Source organism: Carassius carassius, chromosome 13, assembly GCF_963082965.1.
Source record: "Carassius carassius chromosome 13, fCarCar2.1, whole genome shotgun sequence".
Lineage (NCBI taxonomy): Eukaryota > Metazoa > Chordata > Actinopteri > Cypriniformes > Cyprinidae > Carassius > Carassius carassius.
This window is the reverse complement of record NC_081767.1, coordinates 30,260,172-30,286,532: the sequence shown is the minus strand read 5'-3', so window position 1 is coordinate 30,286,532 and position 26,361 is coordinate 30,260,172. Positions and strand designations below refer to the sequence as shown.

At 37.0% G+C, this 26,361-nt stretch overlaps 5 protein-coding genes across 12 annotated transcripts in view; 3 read left to right on the top strand and 2 right to left on the bottom strand.

Annotated features, from left to right (window-relative positions):
• The window catches only part of LOC132156316 (C-Jun-amino-terminal kinase-interacting protein 2-like), a 51,915-nt gene extending 33,269 nt beyond the window's left edge, over positions 1-18,646 (bottom strand). The window contains exon 1 of one of the 2 annotated variants that reach the window (XM_059565279.1): positions 18,515-18,646. The gene's annotated coding sequence lies outside the window, so the exon portion shown is untranslated. Of the gene's footprint in view, positions 1-7,202; positions 7,329-18,514 lie in introns of those variants that run through there. The other variant, XM_059565278.1, reaches the window with a different exon arrangement.
• On the top strand, positions 224-5,065 carry LOC132155719 (choline/ethanolamine kinase-like). 2 transcript variants are annotated; one of them, XM_059564434.1, is made up of 11 exons: positions 224-883; positions 1,178-1,286; positions 1,475-1,588; positions 1,775-1,908; positions 2,322-2,426; positions 3,166-3,224; positions 3,380-3,464; positions 3,561-3,669; positions 4,234-4,328; positions 4,471-4,552; positions 4,945-5,065. In XM_059564434.1, exons 1-11 carry the CDS (start codon positions 570-572, stop codon positions 4,999-5,001), a joined length of 1,263 nt encoding a protein of 420 aa, XP_059420417.1. In that variant the 5' UTR covers positions 224-569; the 3' UTR covers positions 5,002-5,065. The 2 variants fall into 2 exon arrangements, with proteins under 2 accessions (XP_059420417.1, XP_059420418.1); XM_059564435.1 differs by lacking the exon at positions 2,322-2,426.
• On the top strand, positions 6,245-11,421 carry LOC132156319 (kelch-like protein 42). 2 transcript variants are annotated; one of them, XM_059565284.1, is made up of 5 exons: positions 6,245-6,710; positions 6,968-7,114; positions 7,209-7,934; positions 10,365-10,665; positions 11,003-11,421. In XM_059565284.1, the coding sequence occupies exons 1-5, from the start codon at positions 6,705-6,707 to the stop codon at positions 11,344-11,346; spliced, it is 1,524 nt and encodes a 507-aa protein (XP_059421267.1). In that variant the 5' UTR covers positions 6,245-6,704; the 3' UTR covers positions 11,347-11,421. The 2 variants fall into 2 exon arrangements, with proteins under 2 accessions (XP_059421267.1, XP_059421266.1); XM_059565283.1 differs by lacking the exon at positions 6,245-6,710 and having other exon boundaries at positions 6,810-7,114.
• LOC132156317 (carnitine O-palmitoyltransferase 1, liver isoform-like) lies at positions 12,238-19,629 on the top strand. Of its 3 annotated transcripts, none has more exons than XM_059565282.1 (19): positions 12,238-12,482; positions 13,526-13,687; positions 13,785-13,924; positions 14,173-14,344; positions 14,426-14,497; positions 14,692-14,829; positions 14,925-15,002; positions 15,666-15,773; positions 15,881-15,965; positions 16,079-16,274; positions 16,585-16,770; positions 17,187-17,292; positions 17,387-17,503; positions 17,657-17,821; positions 17,916-18,050; positions 18,322-18,474; positions 18,557-18,670; positions 18,781-18,873; positions 19,225-19,629. In XM_059565282.1, the coding sequence occupies exons 2-19, from the start codon at positions 13,547-13,549 to the stop codon at positions 19,306-19,308; spliced, it is 2,283 nt and encodes a 760-aa protein (XP_059421265.1). In that variant the 5' UTR covers positions 12,238-12,482; positions 13,526-13,546; the 3' UTR covers positions 19,309-19,629. The 3 variants fall into 3 exon arrangements, with proteins under 3 accessions (XP_059421265.1, XP_059421263.1, XP_059421264.1); XM_059565280.1 differs by having other exon boundaries at positions 14,426-14,527; XM_059565281.1 differs by lacking the exon at positions 12,238-12,482 and having other exon boundaries at positions 13,508-13,687; positions 14,426-14,527.
• A 47-nt stretch (positions 19,630-19,676) lies between these two features.
• Positions 19,677-25,345, bottom strand: LOC132156320 (selenide, water dikinase 1-like). 3 transcript variants are annotated; one of them, XM_059565285.1, is made up of 9 exons: positions 25,168-25,345; positions 23,673-23,930; positions 23,310-23,413; positions 23,123-23,230; positions 22,477-22,631; positions 22,294-22,384; positions 22,116-22,215; positions 21,825-22,037; positions 19,677-20,709 (listed from the first exon to the last, which is right to left on the bottom strand). In XM_059565285.1, the coding sequence occupies exons 2-9, from the start codon at positions 23,863-23,865 to the stop codon at positions 20,495-20,497; spliced, it is 1,179 nt and encodes a 392-aa protein (XP_059421268.1). In that variant the 5' UTR covers positions 23,866-23,930; positions 25,168-25,345; the 3' UTR covers positions 19,677-20,494. The 3 variants fall into 3 exon arrangements, with proteins under 3 accessions (XP_059421268.1, XP_059421269.1, XP_059421270.1); XM_059565286.1 differs by lacking the exon at positions 25,168-25,345 and adding an exon at positions 25,041-25,162; XM_059565287.1 differs by lacking the exon at positions 25,168-25,345 and adding an exon at positions 25,095-25,158.
• Between the last annotated feature and the right edge of the window lie 1,016 nt (positions 25,346-26,361).

Here is a 26,361-nt window from a genome sequence, read left to right as displayed (position 1 = left end):
CACCCCTGCATATTCCATTGTTTAATGTATTTTTGCTAAGGCAAATCATAATTTTATATTTAAAAAAAGCATTTTGCAATATTTACAGTGGAAGTTAATTAATTAATGGATTTTATTAAAAACTTTTCAATACTTACATATCGTACAGTGTGCTAAATTAACTACACTTCCCACTACTCATTGTAGTCGTGTAAGAAACTGACCTATCAGCGCTCTGACTTTTAGGGGGCGGTACTAGAGATGTGTTGCGTTGCGTGTCTCGGTATTCAAAACTGATGAGAGGGGAGATATTTATTTAATTCACAGCAGCCTTTACAGTTTGATAATACTTCTGCGTATTTAATATAACTGTTAAGCAAAGGTCATGTGGAAAAAATAGCGAGTAATTTTTTCCATCTAACGGTGGTTTCTCTTCCCGGTAAACGGTGTCTGATATCGCGAGCGCTCGAGACTGGTGCATGTGCGTCTATTCACGCTGTTAAAGCCGTTTCTGGGGCGGATAGGTGTATCTCCTTAGGGTTTCGGTTCTCTTACTTTCTAGGAGCATTGGATTTCTACTGCGTTTGATCATGAATTCGGGTCAAAATGTGGAGTACATGAGCGTTGGAGCTGGAAGAGCAGGCAGATGCGTTGAGGATGACGCGGATTCAGACAGAGCTGCTGGCGGAGACTCGCTGATGGTGGCCGAAGAGAGACATCCGAGATCTGCCAGTCCCCGCGGTGTAAACGGGGATGATGACTCTGAAGCGGAATCCCACCAGGATGGCCGTAACGTGGCTGTGGACCCGGATACTAGAAGGAGGGCGTTCAGCTGGTGCCGTGACTTTCTGTCCGGATCATGGAAGGCTATATCGGAAAATAACTTTCAGATCAAAATTGTCAGGTGTTTAAACTATTTATAAAAGAACTTACAGATATTTAGGTTTCACAATGATTTCACTTAACTTTTCATATATTTATAATAATAAAAACTATATTTTTCCTATAGTATGTGTGTGTATACATACATTATAGTGTATGTAATTTATGTGTGCGTGTGTGTTTATATTATTATTTATATTACACACATACATACAGAGACATACATTACATATACATAGAAATAAAGTGAAATCTAGATTTTTTTTGTGCACGCAGTGGAGGGCATAAAGTGAAATACTGCTTTTTGTGCACACAGTGGAGGACTCAGTAACCTGCTGTACATGTGCAGTTTACCCACTGATGTTCAGCCCACTGGGGTCGAACCTCGACGAGTTCTGCTCCGGATCTACGGGGCCATTCTACAGGTGTGCCTCCCTGACCATATTAAATGTGAAGTAGACCAAATATGCTGTTGCAAAAGCTGATAAGTTTATGAGTCTAAATCTTGGGCAAGATATTTATTGCCCAGTGCTCTCAATTCCCTGATGTCATTTAATTATCTAATCATGCTATACATGTTTGCCCATGTGCGTCTCTGTGTTCACACAAACAGGGAGTGGATTCTCTTGTTTTGGAAAGTGTGATGTTTGCCATTTTAGCAGAGAGAGAGTTGGGCCCACGTCTTTATGGCATTTTCCCAGAAGGCCGTCTAGAGCAGTACTTGCCCGTGAGTCTTAAATCAAAATCCCAGATCCTATATACGCATGGTTTAAAATAAACCTTTAAACACAGCTATACTTGACCAATGCAGTAAAGCTACCAAGAAATTTGCATGCCTTAATTATAGATCAAATATGTCTCATTCCAAATATTTCTGTATGCATAATCAAAGAGTGGTAAATTTCTTCCACAGAGTAATCGCTTGCGTACGGAGCAGTTGGGGTTCCCAGAGATCTCGGCTGAAATAGCCAGTAAAATGGCACGATTCCATGGGATGGCAATGCCGTTCAACAAGGAACCCAAATGGCTGTTTGGAACCATTGACCGGTAAAAGTCTCACACTGTCCTGTGTATTTTTTTAACTGCATGCTTTTATCCCAGAATATGCAGAGTAGTATTCATACTTAAAAACTGTTTAACAATCAAAACATTAGCTAATACTAAGATGTAGAAACAGTGGCTGAACCAACGAGTTTGGCTGTTTGGGAATAGCCATTTTAAACCGACATGTTTTGTTGCAATTGTAACCCAGAAAAATACAAGTTTGAATTACTTTGTTTATCTAAAGAATAAAAGAATGTGCCCCAGATAACGGAATTGAGCTAGTGTTAGAAATCTTAATATGTTTTTGTAATTATATTTCAAAATAAGCAGATGGTGGTTTATCATGTTTGCTGTGTGTATTTATTTATATAGGCAATTTGGGATCAGTGTTGAAATGACTTTGTTCTACTGAACAGGTACATGGAACAAGTTAAAACAATCAAATTTGTGCGTGAAGCTCACATCAAGAAATTTAACAAGCTAACTAAATATGATCTTCCTGCAGAACTGGAAAATCTGAGGTGAGAAAAGATGATGTATAAATAAAAAGATCTGAAAAGGTGAATGGAAGGCATGTTGTGATACTTTAACATCCAGATAACAGAGAATGGCCATGATCATTGAATTAAATATTTAAGTGTATACACTACCAGTCCAAAGTTTGGGGTTTGAAAGTTATTTTTTAAGTTTCTCATGTAAACAAACGCTACATTTATTTGATAAAAATAGTAAAAGTAAAACAGTAATATTGTGAAATATTAAAACAATTTAAAATAACTGTGTGACAGTGTCGCATGATCCTTCAGAAATCATTCTAACATGTACTAAGTGTTTATTTCTTTCAAAGAAAAATAATCTTACTCTCCCTAAAACTGTTGAACAGTTGTGTGTGTGTCTTTGTATGCTAGCAACCTAAGCCCACTTCCAGGCATCATTATTGGGCACTTTCAGGAAGCTGCATTCTGTGCATACTCAGCTTGCTTGGTCAATCACACACACACACACACACACACACACACACACACACACACACACACACACACACACACACACACACACACACACACGCACACACACGTGTGATTGAGAAACTTTTCTCTGAATTAGGTGCTTGTCTAGTGTTGTGCGTGTGTTCCTGTCCATTTTTTGCTCTGTTTGTTCAATGGGCTTTTAAACAATGAAAACAATCATTCTAAAAGCAGGTTTATAAGAGCAATATGATAAAGTAGCACTTAACCATGTGTCGTCTCTCTCTGTCAGGTCACTGCTGGCAGCTACTCCCTCTCCAGTGGTGTTCTGTCATAATGACGTACAAGAAGGTAAGCAGTCTCACATTTACATTCATGCACACATTCAAGAGTCCTGGCAGCTGCCTAATCTAATGATTTTATACGGGTCTGTTAGTCACTGTTTGTGTTGTTGCATTATGCAACATATCTAACCTTTAACCTATAAAATCATTCTTCTTCTTCAGGCAATATCCTCATGTTGGATGGCCAGGAGAATTCATCTGACAAACTAATGCTTATTGATTTTGAATACAGCAGCTATAACTACAGGTAAAACTACCCTATATAACATACATGTGCTTATAATTTTATAGTTTAATAAATGCAGCTCGGATGAACTCTGAATTTGGTCTGCTCTGAGTGTAGAGGCTTCGATTTTGGGAATCATTTCTGTGAATGGATATATGACTACACGTATGACCAGTGGCCCTTCTACAAGGCAAAGGTGGAGAATTACCCTAACAGACAACAGCAGGTGAGTCACAATATGCTCCACTAGAGTACTGCCTCTCATTAATGACCTTAATATTACACAAGATGAGACAAGGAAAAAAAAACAACTGTTAACAAAGGTCAGTTTATAAATGATCAACTGAAAGAAAACATTTTAGTCTATATTGATAGTGTGTTGTACGAATCCAAAAAACAGGACAGAAAGTAAAATTGAGGATCAATATAATATGCCATATTACTATTATTATACAATTTTTTAATACTTTTTTTCTTATGCACATGCAATACAGCCTCATCATAAATTATATTTTGTGTTGGACATGATGTACATGTAGTTTGGTAATGCTGTCATCTAGCGGAACGTTTTGGAACTGATGTGACATAAAAAGTGTGTCAAAGGTTATCACAATAACTTTAATAGAGGTCAACAGCCTTACAATGTAAATATTTAACAGCCTTAGAAATTCGTAGAAATCAGTGAAATTGTCACAGGGCAGGGGAAAATATCAGTCCTTTTTTAAATATCAAAACAAAATAGATATTCCTATGAATATTATTTTGAGCCTGTTTGTGGCTTGTTTTTCAGTTACATTTTATCAGACACTATCTGTCAGAAAGGGGAAGTGTTGCACCTGCAGACCAAGCCAGGATAGAAGAGGTCATGATCATTGAGGCAAACCGGTATGAATCATATTTACTATCAGACTTTTATTGACATAACATGCGAAAAGTGCTACTGTGTACCGTTTGATGAATTTTAACCTTTACTTAGGTTAACTTACCTTTCTATCTGTTTGTCTCAAAATCACATACACACAAACAGGTTTGCCCTTGCGTCTCATTTCCTCTGGGGTTTGTGGTCCATTATTCAAGCCAAGATCTCCAAAATCGAGTTTGGATACATGGTAATCTGGAAAAATAAAATTATATCACAACACACACAAACAGATTTTAAATCTCATAATATTACATATTTTTTAATCCTTGTATAAAGATTTTTTTAGGACCGTTATTGCTTGATGATTAATAAAATAAATTACATATCAGTTATGGCCAGTACAGTACAGAATCTAAATTATATAAATATTCATTCATATGTAGTTACACGGCCATGTTATTTGTCAATTCCCCAAAAACAGATGAATACGCCTAAATTCTGAGAGCTCAGTCAAACAGCATCATAGTTATGTATACAGCAAACAGAAGTATGTATACAGAGCAAATCCCTTGTGTTCATCACTGATCTGAAGGCCATTCCACCTCATTTCTGTCTCTATCTCTTTTTGGTTTTCCCTAGGACTATGCACAGCACAGGTTTGACACATACTTCAAACAGAAGAAGCTCTTTGCCTAAATCGTACTTGCAGCATGTGCTTTAGGATATCATTTTGCATCACCTATTGTTTAGGTATATATTTTTTAACCATTCAAGAGAGGGCACTTTACAAACAATCAAGCATTTTTTAAATATTTAATGTGTGTTTACATTATATCCAACTTGTGAGTGTGGTCAACATTATTTATTAATTCTATCAAGAATCAATCCATCCATCATAATTATTGTGTAAACCACAGGGTCCAAATGATGAGGTCTCATTTTTGTGTCCTAGATTCATATACCATATTTGTTTGTCCTGTCATCTGAAACCAAAAACATAAATCATATTGCATCCTTCCTAATATTTACATACTGTGAAATACATTGTACATCTTTTTAAACTCAGGAGTTATTGTCAGTTCGTTTTAGAATGGCACTTAAAATACTGTTTCTATGATATGATTCGATGGCTTAATTTAATTAAACTTTCAATTGAAAAAAAAGTCTTAAAAATTGGAAATAATGTTTTGAGCTATGCTTTTGTGTTTCGTTTAGGATTTGACTAGTCTTTGCTCAGCCATATTGATATGCAGCAATAACTAATAACTAAACATTTGTATATAGGTTGACTAAGGAAATGCCACCTCAAGAACAGAAGTTTAATTACTAAACTAACAAATGCCTCTGTCCCATTTCTAAACACCAAGTTATTTATGTAACTGTTGATGTGGTTTTCTGTTTGAATTGTTTTATGCTTATTTATATTTTTGCTTGTCCAAAGCAGGCATACTGTATTTTGTTAAGTTCAACCAAATGGTAAAACCATCTCTATATACTGCAAGTCCTCAACTGGAAAGTGGCAAAAGAAGAACAATATAAATGAAGGATAGTAGCATTATACAGTGAATTAGGGGGATCATCAGCTTAAGAATCATTGTATTTTGTAGAAATCATTGGGAGAATCTGAATGGTCAAACTGATGCTCTTGTTTTTGTCCCTGAATATAAACAATTGTATCTGTATAATTTTTCACAATGTTTTCTTTCCAGTATTAGCAAGAACATTGAGAGACCATGAATGTTGTAGGCAAAACCACTTTAACACACTCCCAATATCACTGTTAATATTGAATCTGTGATTCTTAATATTGAATTTCTGTAATTGCTTTGGCTAATTCAAGTTATATTATGGACTTGTCTCTGGTTGTTTCCTTTTGTTCATTGGTAATGCAGGTATCCAGAGATTGGTGTGAATATTGTATTTGAATTTGTAAATATAAGTAACTTCAAGGTTAATGATCTTAGTTATTAAGCGTAAGGGTTATGAATTCAGTTCCAAGTAACCGTGACCTATAAAGATGTAGAAATTGTTTTGGGTTTGTTAATTTCTGCCATAATGTGTCATATTTTATGTAAGATAAGAATATGTAAAATAATGCACTTTTCAAAAGAATACTTCTGTACCAGTTAAAAAATGTAATTGAGAAAAACAATGTTTTAAATACATAGACCCATATAAAATATATTAATCGAGCATCATCAGTTCCCAACATTGTTCAAGTGTTGTGTAATTCAGTAAACTGAACAGAGTGGGCCACCATATTTAGTTTCCTGTTCTAGCGATCCCCTAAAATAGCTCTACTGCAATTGCTCTGGCACACAGGTGCCATATTGAGCCTTGAAAACCTCCGTGCATAATCTACCAAAGAAAGGCTGGATTTATCCTCCATCCACCATGGAATGATTGTGAGTCAGGCTTCTTTAGAATGATAGTCTAGAATAGTTCCAAATGCAACATTTTAACTGCATTCAAATTGCATCTGAAGAGGCATACAAGACCTTTAAGTCCTACAAGTATAAGAGTATTCTACCTAAATGAGAACATGGCTAATGTATGGCAGGTTATAGTTGTGGCATTAATGTACTTATGCACATTGCTGAAAAGAAGTTTAGAACAGATACAGAGATGTTTGTGCTTCAAAACTAGTTTAAACTGGGTTCAGTTCAGACAGGCAGATTCTGATGCTGTAGAAGAGAATTCTGATAACCTACAGGCAGACGTCTGGAGAACAAACCAAGAGTACAGGACCTATCGGCACCAGAGCAATGGAACAATGGTAATGGTGCAAACCAGCACACATACTTTTCATGTGAGTATCTACACAGGTATACACCTAAACCCCATACTGTAACAACCTTGGCCCACAAACACATGATGTCATTCTTTTTGGTACTTACCTCCAGGTGGATCTGGAGAAGCTTGCAGACTGCAGCGAGTATTTCAAGGCTCTGTCTCACTCCTGCATGAGAGAGACATCCGAACAGCTGGTACACCTTGACCATGTTCCCTCTCCAGTCTTTCACAACCTTCTACAATTCTGCTTCCTACAGCAGTTCTGTATTTCTGAATACCTCTTTGGGGAACACCTACGGGTGAGCACATATCTGCTTGCCTCTGGGTTCACCAATCGTCTACTGATTGCCCTCTCTCAGTCCCTAACGGAGCACACCTGTCTAGACTATCTACAGCTGGCTGAGGAACTCTGCAGTGAGGAGCTCCAAGAGACTGTGCTAACCTACCTGAGCAAGTATCTATTGGAGCGTTCACACCTGTGCCAGGGCTTGGATCCACACCTTAAAGCAAAGCTTCTCAGATTAAGGTCAAAGGGAGCTCCACACTTATGCTGCTTGAGAAAGGAGAACTTGACCTCAAGGAATGACCCAGAAACAGATGCTGCTCGAAAGCTCTTCAGGCTGGAGGAAGACCAGGATTATGGGAAATGGAGTTCTCTCACAGATCTGCCTTTTTGTGCAGATAAGTGGTGCTTCACCACAGCAGTTCTCTATAATTACCTCTATCTCATAGGGGGTTATAGACACCGTGTAAAGAGGGGTTATGAGTTCAAGATGGCTTCCTTCCGCTATAACCCTTTTACTAACCAATGGGTATCGACAGCTCCTCTGATTAAGGTATGAACATTTCGAAAAAGGTCAATATCTTTGGCAAAGATAGTACACTAATCTACTCTGAAGGTTTCAAGCTGGTCATTAGCTGGTCCAAGGTGCTTTACATAGATGACTAGCTGAATTACAAGCTTGTGAGTACCAGTGTTGGGAAGGTTACTTTGGAAATGTAATAGGTTACAGATTACAAGTTACCCTGTTTAAAATGTAATAGTAGTGTAACTTTTTCAATTACTTTATTAAAGTAATGTAACTAATTACTTTTGAGTACTTTTTGATTACTTTTCTAAATTTGTGAAAATTAAAGAATAATAAATAAAAGCATATACATCAACTTAAATACAGTTATCTAATAAGCATGTGACGTATTCTTTGTACTAAACTGAAACATTGGTGTTTTTTTTAAACTGCTGTCCCTGTATATGATGATAGTTTTCTCAAAATAAGTAAAATGCACATTAACTGACACAAAGCAGTTCTAGAAACTATGTTTATGTGCTCGTGTACTCCTATGCTGAGGGGGCAGAGGTTGAAAACACTGCGAGCTTCAGGCCAATGTGTAGTAAATGAAACCATGTATTTGCCATTCATTTACAGGAGGGGTGGACTGGGAAAAAAATTCAGACTGGAAAATTCAAACTCATACAAACAAATTCATGGACAAAACTAATTTTTTGTATGGACCTGACATAAAAAAGGTTTAAATCTTTAATTTGGGGACATGAAAAATAATTAAAAGTTCTCTCCTGAACTGCACCTTCACTTCCATTTTTCTCTTCAGTCTCTTTATTTTGCCCTGTTATCCATCTCTCTCGTGACTTTAATAGCTACTCAAGATTGTACAAAAAAATTCTACTTTACAATACAATACTCTACAACAATATCTTTATAGAAAAATCCTAATACTGTACACGAGTCATGTTTTCCCTTACAAAAAATTACCATGCTTTTATTAGCCTATATAAAAGTAAAATAACCTTGTTTTGTTTTTTTGGTTTTTTTTGCAAATGGATTTGTATTTATTTTTAAATAAATACATTTGTAAAATAATTTTACATTTTTGGTTACCACATTTAAACAATAGTAACCATTTTCTCTGGATTTATAGTTAAATAATAAAATGTAAATTTTCGTAAGGGTTGTGTTGTTCGTAGCTCCCCCTAAACCTATAAAAAAATCGGAATTTTTTCAGCTAAATTCCTACTGTAACATTACAACTGATAATAATGATGTCCTTTATATAGTATTTTGAGTGATGACTGGTGAGCAACGTGCTGCTGCTTGATTAAATAAATAAAAAAACAAAGACAAAAAAGCATCTTTACAGATGAAACTGACCTGAAACCCTGAACAGTAGTTCTGCTTTTCTGCTCCAGCTGTGCGCTTCCCCAGTCCACTCTACTCTCTCTCTCTCTCTGTCTCTCTCTCTCTGTCTCTCTCTCTCTGTCTCTCTCTCTCTCTCTCTGTCTCTCTCTCTCTCTCTCTCTCGCATTGATTACTCTGAGTCTGATCCAAACCGTTGGTCGGAGGCGCGGAGAGCGCGCGAGTCATGACTAAAAACAATTCATGACTTATTAGAGATTTAATCATCAAATGGCGGATTCGCAAATGATCGCTTTAGTACATTCGGCAGGCAATTATACAATAATTATATTAAATAGTGGGGCAAAATCGGCTGCCAGGCCACCGGGAATTGTCCCGGTTCTCCCGGTGTCCAGTCCGCGCCTGATTTCCACAGACACGCAGAACGTGCAAGTCATGTATTGCATTTTTGGGGCTTAATATTCACAGACACTAGTCCATGTCATGTTTTGATTTAAGTGTACTGACCTACTTTTGATTTAGTCATCCAAAATGTGGGATATTCCGTCCGTTAGGCATTCCGTTTTTATGACTGGATTCTACGAACCAGACTGTGTTTCCGCATCCCGGAAATTATCAGGGCGGTATGTCTCAAAGTAGTCAGTGCAATTTGGGAAAGAAATCAGTTAAATCAGTATGTGGATGTGTGTAAATATTCAAATGTAATCCCCTTTGTAATCGTTAAAAATTTCATAAGTAACTGTAATTTAATTACTCATTTTTTCGTGGTAACTGTAACTAATTACAGTTACAATAATTTTGTAATTAAATTACGTAACGCCGTTACATGTAACTAGTTACTCCCCAACACTGGTGAGTACCAAACTGTACTGCGAGACCATCTTGGTCAAGTTAGTTGGGTCTTGTAGACCACCTTTGACCAGTAACAAACCAGTTCAACATGTCCCAACCTGATGACTTATAATAGTATAACCTAGCATGGGCAGATTTCTGCCTGGAACATATTGTCCTTTAAGGTCTCATTCCCAAAACCCACGTTTCCCAGCTGATAAATATCAGATATGCAGGAATAAAGGTCATAGTTCAAATGTGACTGTCCATGATCCCTTTCAGCACAGGCGTCACTTCAGTGCAGCTGTGTGTGAGGGAAGAATCTTTGCTGTGGGTGGCTGGTATCTGGATTCCCTTGTGACTCCTGACTCTAGCACAGGCGTCTACACTGCCGTGGAGAGGTACGATCCATGGAAAGACACATGGGAATTTGTTTCCTCTCTCCCTCTGACAGACTTCCAGTTCAGCCTGTCCCTTTCCCATGATTCCCCGCTCACAACCAGCCTGGGACACTGCCTCTATGTACTGGGGAACATCCAGAGAACTGGAGAGAAACTGGTGTTGTGCTACGATACTAGACAAGGTACAGTTAGGTGTGATGTAGTCTAGTGATTAAAGATCTGAGGTGGTAACCGAAACATTCAGGGTTGATCCATGAGCTGTTGCCATTGACTTCTTGCTCAAGATGTAAGGTTGCTCAAGGGTGACTATTAGCCTCTAGCTTTGAAATATGAACTAAGCATGTTGTGATCTTCATTCAAGTGAATCTTACAGCATATGTCTCCAGGGGGTCATATGCATGGATAAATCATTCACAAGTTTAATAAGAAGCATTCAGAAAAATAGAGAGGGTGAATTCCCATTTCATGCTGACTTTACCCTGTCCTTCTCTTTGTAACAGTTCTCTCTCTTTCTCTCAGATTGCTGGTGTGAGCTGCTCCCCACACTAACCCGCACCAGTGCAGACCTCCCCATCTTGAACTTCCTGGGTGCTGCTAATAGTCAGTTGCTTGTAATTGGAGGGAACAATTCTGAAACAATGGTGACATCTTTCTGCGTGGACTCTCATAAGTGGGGTCATATCAGAGCAATGGAGAGAACCACTTTAATTGGTCAGGGCACCATTCTGCATAATGAGGTCTACATGTCAGGGATGAAGGACAATTCTGTAGTTAAACTGAACCTGCATTCACTGTCCATCTGTCCTCTTCCTTCCCTTCCTGTCACCACCTGCTACGAGAGCCTTTTCCACCTCTACTTCTGACGTTCTTTTACTTCATTTAATTGCATCAAAATGTAACAAAATATTTGATAAATGAATCAACTTGTCTAAAGTAAAGCATTTTGTGAGAACCTGTTATTGTGGCATAATCCTTCTTTGGCATAATTACCGTTTACACAATGTGTACACAATTAGTGGTGCTTGCTAACACATGACTGTAACTTTTTCTGTCATTTTTGTAACATCCAACACTATTTATGCTATGGACATGAATGATTCCCCAAATCTTGAAGCTTGTTGACAAGAGAGACTTTTCTAAGTAATCAGAATTAATTCACCTCATTTTTCAAAATAATTTTTTTTTTTTTTTTTTTAAATGAACCAAACCATATCTAGAGCCCACATTAGTATAGAAACTTTGAAGTGGAATCTTTAAAATTGAATCCGTAAGCAACCATCTAAAACCAATCAGAACACTTTGGCAATCACATTACAACTCCCTGGCATTATGACAGCAGGTATTTGGACAACCACCACCCACATTTTCTTAACAAATCCAGTTTTCTGCTATTGTCCATCAAGTTCCTTATTATGTAAAATTTAATAAAAAAAAATTTTTTTTAATCTAAAATGCCTGATCTATTACATAACATACAAGCCTCATTTCAAAGATACTTTACAAAGACACATTTACATAAAGTCTCGTCAGAGGACTCTGGCATGCAGCCCTGGGATATTTCCAGCTGCACTGTTAAGATTTGGGCCTGTGTTTGATCATACAGTGTGTACTGACTGTTCAGCCACCAGTTTAACTCTGCCTTGAAAGTATCGAATTACACATACACAGAACAAGCACAAGCATTTATGAGGGTCACTATGTAACGTAGTTTAGAGAGAAGAACAGGTAGTTCAAGAAGAAAACAACAGAAAACAGGCAGCTCGCAAATAAAGGAAAACAGAGAGGGAGGGAGAGGAGAATGTTTGAGCAGAAGATGAGATAATTAGTCACTGAGCTACAGACTTCCTTCCAGAGTGGATGTGGAGTCGAATGAAGGGCAGAAGAGTGAAGAACAGTTAAGTCCCATAAAGGACGTTCCAGCCCTAGTGAAAGAAAATCTGATTTTCATTTTATCCATTAAATTTCATCTAACTTACAGTGTTTTACTGTTGCATCGCAGGTAATGTAAATTCATTATTTTTCTTATTAAAATCTTTTAGAAACACTCTGAATCTTTCTGTTTGATAATCTTTCATGATTAAGCTAGAGTCAGAGTCTGGCTTGACTAGCAGTCTCTGTAAAGTTATTTTGTTGATCGCAAATATTTTCTCCATAGTAAATATTTAACAACTGTTAAAGTTTTACTAAAGAACGATTTTTAAACATGATTTTCATTGTAATTTTTTATTGCACCACATATTTGTGTTTATGAAATTGACATTTTGTTTATATTATCCTAATGATCAACAAAATTTACCATTCTCAAATATAGCGATGTCTGTCAAATTGAATATAAAAAGTGTATTTTTAGCATATAAAATGCATAGTCTATTTTTTTTTTAAATCTCATCTACACAGTCATGCATCACGTGTGTTTTGGCCAGTGTCACTGAAATCACATAAGCGCTCAGTCCTCTCAGATGTCCTGCTATGTTATTTCTGACTGTTCAACTTTGCCCCACTTCTTCTGACTGCAGTCTTATGACATGTAAAAAGAAACATAAGCTTGACACTGGCACTGCATAACTGAACTCTGTGACTTCAGAGGGATACATGTCCTTTGTAGTCCCTATATAGTTTCTCATAAGACTTAATAAGACAGGAATCTTATTAAAGCATATTCTCCTTGGAGCAATTTAAGGTGAAATGGCATGGTGATTGATCTTAATAAATCTTCCCTTCATAAATTTCATGGGATATTTCCAGATGATTTTATCAGAATTTAAGCAGTCTGATATTTTTTTCCCCCTTATTATTAATTTAGCTGATGCTTGTTATCTACATGGACTTACAATGCATTGATCACAAAAACATTCAACCTGAGGTTAAGTGTCACAAATAGCACGATGGTGATAATCCATCAGTCATCCCGACCATGACCTTTCACTTACTAGCCCAGATCTTTCCACTAACCTACACCAGCTGAGCTGAAACGGCATGTAAATATGGCATACACTGAGTGTTTTCAAAAGGTATTTTATGGTGACCCATCTCTTTCCTCAGGCTGTGCTTTAAGCCAGTATAATGGCAGAAGCTCATCAGGCCGTGGCATTTCAGTTCACTGTCACACCTGATGGCATTGACCTACAGGTGAGCCGTGAGGTTCTTAAACACATCTACATATCTGGAGTGACATCATGGACAAAACGTGCCATACGCTTCAAGGTGAATCAATCAATCAGTCTGTATATAAATCTGTCTGTTTCTCTGTCCGTCTTTCTATCTATCTAATAAAAAATAATTTGTATTTTATTTTGAGCAGAACGGTGTCCTCACAGGTGTGTATCCTGCCAGTCCTTCCAGCTGGTTAATTGTAGTTATTGCGATAATGAGCACCATGTATGCCAGGATTGACCCCTCCATGGGCATGATTGACAGGATCAAGACATCTCTATCTTTGAGGTAACTTACTAACATGTTCATGGAGACTTCAGGTACGACCATGATGGTTATGTATAAACACAGATACCATACATAAATCTAAGCCAGTGTCATCCATGTTTAAAGCAGCTTTGAAACAAACAGTACTAAAGAACAACTTGTAAAGATGGCCTTTTGTAGATTGCATGCATACTATCTATTTATTTTTCAATAATTTATTAATAAATTGTATTTCAATTTATAGAACTTTTCTTTTTTTTCCTATTTAGTGAGTTTATGACGGTTCAGACTCAGACGGTGTTGAGTGCCATCCTGTTTGCCACAGGCCTGTGGTTATCATTCATCTTTCTGCTGAGGTACATCCTGAAAGCTCTCCTGTCCTATCACAGCTGGATCTTTGAGTCACATGGCAAAATGAGCTTCTCTACTAAAGTCTGGCTGGTGGGTCTCCTATGGAATTAAATGTATGTATAGTGCAGTTTAAAATGTGGCTAGATTTATAAATCATTCTGTCTGTTTTAGAGTCTTGTAAAGCTGTTGTCTGGTCAGCGACCGTTGCTCTACAGCTTTCAGGCATCTCTGCCCCATCTCCCGGTACCAAGCATTGATGACACAATCAGGAGGGTAAAATATATATATTTTTTTCTTTTTTTGCCATGTGGGTTTGAAATGTCATTCTCATTGGCATACAAAAGTATTATTTAAAATGTTGGTATTTATACATGGGTTGGAGTATTACTCTGTTTTTGGCTGTTTTCCTTTGTTATTTCTTCTTTTCATTGTTTTAGTATCTTGAATCTGTTCGACCTCTTCTGGATGATGAGCAATATAAACAGATGGAGATTGTTGCGAATGACTTTAAAAAGGATCCTGCACCCAAATTCCAAAAACACCTTAAACTCAAATCCTGGTGGGCCACAAATTATGTAAGCAAACAAAGCCAGATATCTTCTACATGAGTGGACTATAAATTAAATAATTACAGGCAAACTAACAGGTATGTCATTGCGTATGTTAACAGGTGAGTGACTGGTGGGAGGAGTATATCTACCTGAGAGGACGGGACCCCATCATGGTCAACAGCAATTTCTACACAATGGTGAGCAGACATCATGTATAACATATCTCTTACAGTGTAACAACAAGGCTTTTATACGTTAGTATAGTTTTTAATCAGACCTATCAGGCACTGAGAATGTTGCCCATGAATTGGCTTGGAATGCAGTTTTCATTCCAATTTAACAGGAGGATGCGGAGGACATATCAAAAATCTTTTTCTTTTTAAAAGTCACGTTTTATTTAAGTCAAGGCTGTGAAGCATAAACACAAGGTGTTTTTGGGATTAGATTGGCATTTAAAATGTGTATTATTTTATAAGAGAAAAATACTGTACATTTTGAATCATTATAAAAGTTTGTTAAAAGTTAATTTTGTCAATTTTAAGTAGTACACTAGCATAAAATGAAACAAAAGCCAACAAAGTCCAGTTTTGATCTATGAATACATTTTGAAAGCTGAAAACCTGACACGTGACAAAAGAATAATTAGTGACTCAAACATGTACTTAAACTGAAATTTAAAGTCCAAACAATAATTAATCAAGAAAAGCCAAATTCATATGAGCTAAAATGAAAATAGGTCCAATGCCGCCACCAGCTGACTAACTATGGAAAAAGCAGTTTAACTTGTTTTTTAATAGCTTTTGCTTTTTAATAGCCTCATTTATTAAAACTGTTTCCATAACTCTCTTTCTACTTGCCAGGATTTGCTGTATGTGATCCCTACACACAGACAGGCTGCACGAGCAGGAAATGTAGTTCATGCCATGCTGCAGTATCGGCGTACGCTGGAGCGAGGAGAACTCACCCCGGTACTGACATAAACACAAAATAGTTTTTCCATCCACAACAGTGAATTGCCATACAAAAAATAAATATAGGAAAGTTTCCCATCATGCCTTCTGTTCTCTCTTGTCAGCTGAGAGCTCTTGGGATTGTCCCCATGTGCTCTTTTCAGTATAAGAGGATGTTCAACACCACCCGTATTCCTGGCATTGAGACTGGTAATGACATTTTCCCTATATTTTCAGCTTTACTACTTAATGGTAGGCCTACAGATTCATAGATGCTTATTTTAAACCATGATGGTTTCTCATACTGATATGTTCATGCTCAGATTTTGTGCAGCATCTGAAGGACAGGAAGCACTTAGTCGTTTACCATCGAGGCCGTTTCTTTAAGGTCTGGCTATACTATGGTGGTCGCCACCTTTGGCCCTCAGAGCTTGAGTTGCAGTTTCAACGTATCCTGGATGACAAGTCTGAACCTCAACCCGGAGAGATCAAGCTGCCTTCACTGACTGCCGGGAACAGGTGAAGATGACCTCGCAATAGTTGTGCGACTGTGTACTAGACCAGAGGTTTTCAAAATGAGGTCCAGGATGCAGTTTGAACAGTATGACTCTTCTGTGGAGCCCATAAGAAGATATGTTGAAGAATTCTGGAAACCAAACCATTTTAATTCCCATTGACTTCCACTGCATCAATGGGAACTGAAACTGTTTGTATACTGAAATTCTTTAAAATATCTTGTTTATGTCCTACAAAAGAAAGTAGTACATGTTTGGACAAAACAAGGGTGAATAAATACTGAATGAAATCTTCCCCTTTAACACATATCCAGGGTTCCCTGGGCCAGGGCCCGTTTAAAGTACTTCACTGAGGGCGTCAACCAGGCGTCTCTGGAGGCCATTGAAACGGCTGCATTTTTTCTGACCCTGGACGATGAAGCACATGGATATGATCCAGAGAACATCCGGTCCCTAGACCTCTATGCCAAATCACTACTGCATGGAAAGTGCTACGACAGGTAGGAACCTATTTCAGTATTTTTCATAGCATTTATCCATATCTTATAAATAGAATAGAATTTGCTTTCATTTTTATGTTTTCAGTTAAAAAAAATTTTTTTAGTTAGTTTTAGTCATTTTCTTGGTCTTTGTTTTTATTCGTTTTTGTCATTTTTTATATTTATATTTAGCTTTATTTTGTATGAGATTTATTAATGTAAGCACTTTAGTGCTATATTTCTTTAATCTCATATTTGTTTCATTTTAGCATTATTTCATTAATGAAAACAATTTTTCAATATAATATAGTTTACATTTTTGTTAATGTCAACAACGCTGCAAGTAACACTTTTAAGTCTCATAAACTGATGATTATTTTTGGTGAGTATGATCAGTTGCACATCTACACGCTGAAACATCATCTCTCGCCTGACAGGTGGTTTGATAAATCCTTCACTTTGATTGTCTACAAGAATGGTAAAATTGGTGTCAACACTGAGCATTCATGGGCGGACTCCCCTATCATAGGACATATGTGGGAGGTTAACAATCAATAATAGTAACTGTAAATACATTTATTTGAAAATGACACTATTGGGCTGTAAGACTTAACATGCATTTTAACTTTCTGCTTAGTATGTTTTAGCCACAGACTGTTTCCACCTAGGATATACTGAGGAGGGACATTGCAAAGGAGATATCAACAAAGGCCTGGCAACCCCTACCAGACTACAGTGGGACATCCCAAAAGCGGTATAAATTAACATCCTACATCTAGTTTGACATGGCTTTACATTTAAAAAATTTAACAAATTCTAATGGGTTTTATGTCCTGGCATACATCCTGATAACTGTAAAATCATTTCTACACTGACAATTGGTTAAATTCCCTTGTCTTTTTTTCAGTGCCAGGAGATTATTGAAGGTTCTTATATGATTGCAAAGGGAATTGCCAATGATGTGGATTTCCATGGCTGCTTGTTTAGCGAGTTTGGGAAGGGTCTGATAAAGAAATGCAGAACAAGTCCGGATGGTTTTATCCAGCTGGCACTGCAGCTAGCTCATTACAGGGTACAAGCCACACTTATTTAGATATAATCCCTCTGCAATAATGTGTCTGTATATTGTGAACAAACCGTTTAATGAAGGATGTTTGTTGGAGTAGGACAAGGGTGAATTTTGTCTGACATATGAATCATCCATGACGCGCATGTTCCGTGAGGGCCGGACGGAAACCGTGCGCTCATGCACCTGCGAGTCCACGGCATTTGTAAGAGCAATGGAGGACGAGAGCACCACGGTAAGAGCAATGTATTTTCAGACCCAACCCAGAGGTCAGCATTATTTAAAAAGTTAAACACTATTTTAAAAGTTAAATATATATGGTAAATAAAACTTTTTTGCATAATGCTGCATCCACATCAAACTATTTCAGCATTTTTCAAGACCACTGTTTCAAAATCCAGTGGAATATCAGCACTTATGCATTGGTTTATGCTTTGATTTGAACGTCTGTATTAATTTGAACCTTTTTGAAATTTAAATCGACCTGACTTTTTCTTGTTTACCAGAATGAGCAAAGGTTGGCGCTCTTCAATAAAGCAGCAGATAAACATCAGAACATGTACCGCCTGGCCATGACAGGAGCCGGGATCGACCGCCATCTCTTCTGTCTCTACATTGTGTCCAAAGTAATGGGCATCGACTCACCCTTCCTCAAACAGGTCTGTAGAAGTCCGTTCGTAAGTGTAAAATATGACATACCTGTTTAGTTTTGCTTAAGTCAAGGACACCTTCTTTTGGTAGGTTTTGTCAGAGCCCTGGCGCCTCTCCACCAGTCAGACCCCTCAACAGCAGCTCAATCTCATCGACATTCAGAAGTTTCCCAAATATGTGGGAGCTGGAGGCGGCTTTGGGCCCGTGAGTCTCACTCACACCCCCTACAGTACACAACGTGTCATTGCAACAAGTTTAGTGAATGAATGAACCTGACATTTGATCATTTATCTTTGAGAACTTTTTATATGCAGGTTGCTGATGATGGTTATGGGGTTTCGTACATCATTGTCGGCGACAATCTCATTACATTCCACATTTCCAGCAAGTTCTCCAGCCCCGAGACGGTAAGAGAATTTCAAACGTTGGCATTTTTCTAAGTGCCACTTGTGAATACCTGATCCTGACAAACAAATTAAGGCCATACATAATTCAGATATAGACCCTTGTTAAGTTCACACCAAGAACAATATATTAATAGGGTCCAAATCAACGGATGATATATTTCTGTTTACGTAAGCAGCGCGCACACAGCGTTTTAAAATAATACACACATACTTACAAAATAAAAAAGTTAAAATTCTGTCATCATGCATTCAATCTGAACTATTTCAGAGCTCATGACTTCTGTGAAAAGAAAGAAAGAAAATTCTGGATTAAACATTATTAAATGCTTAACTTTTCCTCTCTGTCCTCAGGACTCGTTCCGCTTTGGGCAGAACATCAGACAGGCCATGCTTGACATAAGAGCTCTATTCAACCTGAAAGAGAAGAAGATGTGACTCCTAAAAACAGAAATCTTCAATTTCAAAGCTGACCCAAACTGAAAGCACCAGTTTAAAGATAATAACCCGAACAAGCGCCACAATTAACAACCAGTAGGTTATGTTAGTATTAAATAAACATGTATATGAGTAGTGAATCAGTGCACAGGATCTATGCTGGGGACAAGAAAGTGTAAAAACAGATACTGTATTTAATTGTAAATATTTTAGCATGTAGTCTTTGTCAAATGACTGTAAATATTTCATTTGTGCATATTTACTTCTAAAATTTTAAAATTTACTCTGCACTTAATTAAATTGAAAAACTGTACACAAAAATCTGGATCTTAACATGCACACAATCACACACACATTTGTCAAGAATTAAAAAAAAAAACAGATTTATTGGAGGGGTTTCAATGCATATGTATATATATATATAATGATTAGCAAATATGAGAGCACGAGAAAGTATGACCTTTGTACAGAATATAAAAACAGATCTACCACAGAACAGAACTAACGATGTTCATGTGAAACAGTGAATATCACACAATATAAACTGCATCTCCAATGTTTAGCACATTCTTTGGGAAACTTCAGCACCGCCATTTAAGACAGCAGTGCGTTTCCCAAAATATGAGGACTTGATTTATTAGAGAGGTATTACCTTGGATTCCTTCAGTCCAACGTTCCCACTGAACATTGATGGAGGGTTATTTAATCCAACATATGAGGGATAATACAAAAGTAAAAAAGCAATCCTTTCCCGACTCTTCCGCATCCCTGCAGCTTCATTAACTATCTGTCGAGGCAAAGATTATGATGTGAACTAACACATGGGCTGTGCATACTAAGAGGAAAGGCTAAAACACACCATGGCTAAGTATGAAACCGCAGGTGATGTGTGAGCAGAAGAAATTTGGAAGTAATCAACAGTATCAGAGAAGAATTATACTATCAATTTTTCGTTCTACTTGGAAGCTGCCTCACAATCAGGTGCATGTTCGGTTAATGTAACATAAAAAGGCAATCAAATTTTCTTTGTGAAATGTTCTTCTGCTTTATAACCGTGTCCATGTAGAGGAATCTGCCCTGAAGGGCAAGGTGGGCAGATGTTTTATATATCATTATGTTGATATATTTTCAGCTGAGGCTAGCGTACACTAGCCATTCGGGCCGTGCAGGGGTCACGGGGTCAGGTTTAAGACGTGGCTCCTGGGGTGGTGTTGACATTCTGTGTGGCCATTTGCGGTGCGACTTCGATGATACGGGGTTTGTCGATGATTCGTGCCACACGGTTGCCTTTCTCTACGATGCCGATGATCCACGCCTGGTGACCCTCGCCGTACTTGGGAGATTTGATCTCGGCACAAAAACGGGCTGCTTGCTCACGGGGAAGACAGATCAGCAAACCTCCTACAGGAAAGTAGAAGAGAAAAGAGCAAAAGAAACATTTGTTTAAGATTCGATTCAGACTGCAAAGATAAAGTGAACGTGTTATAACAGCTTATTAAGAACACTTTAACAAAGGCATAAAATTAATGTACAGTGGGAATCAAATGTCTTGAGACCAGATTGAAAACATTTTCCCTATTTTAACTTAAAACATAATACAAACAGAAAGCCATAGCATCAAGAAAAAAAGAAAAAGAAAACTTTCAAATAATAATAAAAAAAAACATAAAAATATGGAGCAGACAAACTTTTATCAAAACTGATAAAAATAAGAAAATTTTCTTTATCAGCAAATTACCATATTAGAATGATTTCTGAAGGATCATGTGACACTGAAGACAGGAGTAATGATTCTGGAAATTCAGCTTTGTGTCACAGGAATAAATTACATTTGAAAAGATATTAGAATAGAAAGCATCCATTCCAAATTGCAATCATATTCACAATATTACAGTTTTTACTGTATTTTTGATCAAATAAGTGCAACCTTGGTGAAGCATAAAAGAAAATCTTTCAGATACCAAACCTTTGAATGGCACTGTATAGAATTACATATAATTATAACTTTTGTTCTACAATCATTTTTAATATAATTTTTTCAGTTGATTTGACTTTTTTTTATCCATATATAAAATGCAAGTTCATATATAAAATGCTTTTTTTTATTCAAGTAGAAATTAAATATTATTTGATTATTTTTCATTTATTATTATTTCCTTACACCGTTTTCATCATGTATAAAATGTTAACTATGAAACACATTGTCCATTCTTCACATTAAAATTGAGGGTTCAGTTTATTATTTTTTAATTTATCATTATACAGTTTTTATCATGTATAAAATATAAAATGTGGAATTTTATTTTTTTTAATTGATTCATTTTTTTTAATTGTTTATTATTTTTGTTCATCATAGATACAATGCATAAGGCTTTCATTAAACTAGAATTTAAATTATATTTGAGTATTTTTCATGTGTTGGTATTTCATTATGCAGTTTTCATCATGAAGTAGATTTAAATAAAATAAATAAATAGCATTTTCAACACGTGCACCACAAATAACTGATCTTATACCTGAGGTCTCCGGGCAGGTGCCGTGCATAAGGCCAAACATGTTGCCGCAAGCTTTGCTGACGGCAGCCATTTTGGCGAGAACCGGCAAGTTGTGAATGACGAAGGACACCTCTGAACGCTGCTGCCGGGCCAGATTCTGAGCGTGACCCAGGATCCCAAACCCTGTGATGTCAGTTGCTGCGTGTGCATTGAAGGTGTGCATCAGACCGGCCGCTGGACAGAGACACAAATAAAGGTCAAAGATCTGCTGGAATCGGTTATTTATGAGCCTCACACATGTCACATACTGACCTGTTCTGTTGAGTCGAGCCATGTTCAGCATGGCCTCCTGATAAGCAAGTTCAACATCCTCCTGAGAGACGACTAACTTGATCTTATTCCATTTCTCTGGCTGAGACCCAAAGAAACAGTAAGCAGTTAGACTCTGTCCAAGCTATAATATGAAACTACAAATGTCTAAAACACTCACAATGTCCAGCCACTGGTGCACTGCGACCGCCACTTGTGTTCCTAGAGGTTTGGTAAGAACCAGCACGTCCCCTGGTACGGCATTATCAGGCCTTTAAAAACACATGCACAGAATTAGAGGAATAGACTGACATTTCAGTTAAGCATGTTTTAACAAAAGGTAAGAGTGCATAAAATTACTTACATAATGAACTCATTAGGTTGGCACACTGTTGTGGCCACGCCTCCCAGGACTATCCAAGGATTTATAACAGTCTGACCTCCTGTGATAGAGGTTCCTGCCTCCTCCGATGCATCCTTAAACCCCTGGATGACCAGAGGCATGACCTTATCACGCTCCTACAAAACACACACAAGTAATGTGATTTCTGTTTTGGATACCTATATCATCAATGCTTAGTTTTACAAGTAAAGCTCTGTAGCTTTTATCATTGGGGAAAAAACCTGGTCATATCTGATACTCATCATTTAACATGATTTTTCCAAAAATTATTTATGGATAATCAAGTAAAAGTTAATTCAGTGTTCACCTTGAAATATTACTAACAATATAAGTTATTCTTACATATACTTTATAAAATTCATTAAAGACTTCACATCAAAATGACATATGAACCATAACCTAAAGGTGGACGTTTTTACAATTACATTACATGCAACAAAAAAAAAAGTTATTATTATTCAGACAATAAAAGCATATAGTAGATTGGCTACAATATGTTTTTCAAATTGTACATATTTAAAAGCTTGTGGAGATAGTTTTGCCTGTATATTTATAAATCTGTTTTGCATCTCTTTATTAGGACTAAAGGCTTTTTCCTCTGTCTCACCTTCTCTGTGAGTTTGTTGCTGACACCAAGAAGCATCAGCATGTTGTCACACTCTGTTACCCCCATAGCATACAGATCACTCAGCACATTAGCACACGCAATTCTCCCCTAGAAAGAAGAAAAAAACATCAGATTGTGACTAATTTTCAGTTTTGATATTTTATGATATTCTAAAGCATGTATTTACCATCATATATGGGTCGTCCACTATGGGGTAGATATAGTCTGTGGTCTGCACAAGTGACAAGCCTCCGTGTCTCAACGGAATCACACAGGTGTCCATACCAATGCCTGTTTTAAATAAACATTGTTACTTCAAATAATTGTTGTGTTTTGTCTGAAGTGTTGAAGCTTAAAGTTTCATGCAAATACAAGGTCTGTTTTCTTTTCTACAAATTAAAGTAATAAAGGTTTAGAAATTACATTGTAGATTAATGATAGGTTTTTCTCATTTTGGTGAACCATTCCTTCAAGTAATTGTTTTGTTTGTTTTTTTCCCTAGTGAAAGACTAATGAAAATCTTGCTGTGAGTGTTTGTTTAGTTATGTACCTAGTCTGGGCATTACAGCCCCGAGGAACTGCTCATCTTCTTGATAATGGTTTTCCTGCAGGGACTCTAGAAGTTTCTGGAGCACATCTTGAGGGACTTTGCAGCCCGTTCCCTTGAGCTCTGTGAAGCGTGTAAGTCTGAAGTTCTTGTCGAGTTCATAACTCTCCGGGTTAAAAGATTCCCGCACGGACATGTTTAAAAACCTCACTGGCACACACGACAGCCAAAAAACCACCTTCACACTATGGTAACGTCAATCTGAAGAAGAAATAAACAAACATTAAAGTGTGTAAAGGGTGAGGGCATTTAGTGTGACCATGCAAACAACATGCATCATAATAATAAATACAGAATGAATATTCTACGGTTTCACCCTAAACAATGAATCAAAGCAATGCAAGTCTTGTACAAATGTCTTTGCAAAGATGCAAGATTAAATATATCTGCTCTAGCTGAGCTGAATTCACTGTCCAGCCTGCTTTGTGTACATGGCAACATGTTCCTCTGTTTAACTGTCCTGCTCATTGCTGCATATAACACAAAACACTCAAGCATACGTATATAACGCATTTTGATTTTTTTTATTGTTATTATTAAAAGTGATAATTAATGTGTTCTTTAAAAAAACAGATAATGTTATTCATTTCTATGAGCAAATATGTGACTTTAGGGTTCCTGGAATTCTATAGTTGATGTGGCGCGCGCTAGAATCTCTTTAGTGATTTGGTTCGTTTGAAGAGTTCGCGACTCGTTTTTAGCCATAATCCAAAAGTTCCCAAAGGTCTCCGCGCAACTGGTTTTATTGAGCACAACAAATGTATTAAACATGTATAATGGCGATTCAGACACTGAACTTATACAGTAGACAGCGAAAATCAGCACACAATTAAAATATAACGCGGTTGTTGAACGGTTTTTCTTTTATCAATTTTTGGTATGCCAGATTACCGAGATATGCGAAAAATAAAGGCTCGACTTTATAGAGTTGCATTTATGAATGCAAAGATAAAAAAGAATCAACAATAACATAATAGCGTAGTTGAGTCAAGCGCTTGTTTGAACAAGTCACTAAAAAGAATCATATCAAATGAACGATTCACTCAAGAATCACTAAAACCGCTGCACGCGCCGACCAACGCAACGCCCCCCTCTGCTCGATTATATTACACTGCTTCTAATATACAATATAGTTTATGCATGCCAAAAGGAAAACGCGCATAATTTAAAATGGATCAAAGTAATAAGAGCGCAAGCTGTTTATAAAAATGTCGGCGGTGGAAAAAATTAACCCTTAAAGCACCCGCGCCATGATTGCAGTGTGCACAACTGAGTAATAATATAAAATTAAAATTACTTGGTGCACTTTACAAAAATTCCGAAGATAATTTCTTCTACTGGAATAACTAAGATAGCTCTCCTCACAAGCAATGCATTGTGGCACAGTTAGATTCTTGCTCCATTTCCCCTTTAATTGTGTTGTTCAGTTTGCGCTTACCGGTTTCGCTCGATACAAGAGACGCGACGCTCCCGCAATGCACCGCGCGCAGAAAGGGCGCCTGGCAAATGTGCCTGAATAGAATGCCACTGAATTCAATACCCTTTTTCATGACGAACAGCACCGTATTCACTATGCATCTCAGGCGATTATATGTCCCTTTTGAATACCAATGCGAGTTAATATGTGTTTCTGAGGAAATATTTGATGTTTTGAATATTTGAATTAAAAAGTCGAAATTCTACATTGGTCCTTCTTTCCCGCGTGACGTCATCGCCTCCCCTTTAAAATCGATCGGAGTGTGGCAACAAAAAATGTCCACATTATTTTGTACCTTTAAACTTACTGTGGTCTTGTCCGTTTTGGTTACTATAAAAATGATCAATCTAGTAATTATGAATGAATTATTGCACACTTAGTTTAGTTTTTTTTGTAAACTATACATGCAAATTTACCTTTTCACAGTTTCACGAAAGAAATGAAACAATGTGGATACAAATACAAAATCTGTTAACAAAGCAATCAAAACCTTACCCTTTTTTGTGTCTTTTAAGTGTATAAATACATTTATCAGTGTAAAGTGAAAAAAAACAAGAAAACTTAATTTAGTGATTTTTTTTTTTTTTTTGAAGATGGACTCTTTACTTAGTTTATGCAAAAATCAAAAACGTTCATGAAGAAGTGCATCTGAAATGAGTTTTGGTCCACCGTGTAAGACAACCATATTTATTTGACATCTCAGACCAAACAACTTTCCACTAATAAACATAAAGTTGAGCTTTTTTTAAAACAGGAATATTAAAACGGAGGCCCAGACACAATATCTGCTCTCTTAAAGGAATGGTTAAGCTCTACCAGCAGCATTCATTCATTATGATTCGTATCTCAGTTCATAAAAGCAAACATCAGTACGAGTTTCAGTTCTACACTTTCAGTGGAAGTCTGTGGGGCAGGTGTACAATATAAGTGCATTTCCGTATGTGCATTTTTAGGATTGCTTTTACAAACTGAGACAAGAAATCGAGCCCCATATGCTGTCTAAAAAGCTTAACTTCTTTTTAACCCGAATATTACCATGAATACTTATTCAAGCATTTGACCGTGAGGTAAAAACCTTTTTTTACACAGACACAGGACAATGCTCATATTCACATTCAATAGACACTAAATCCTCTTACACAAACAGTTACATGT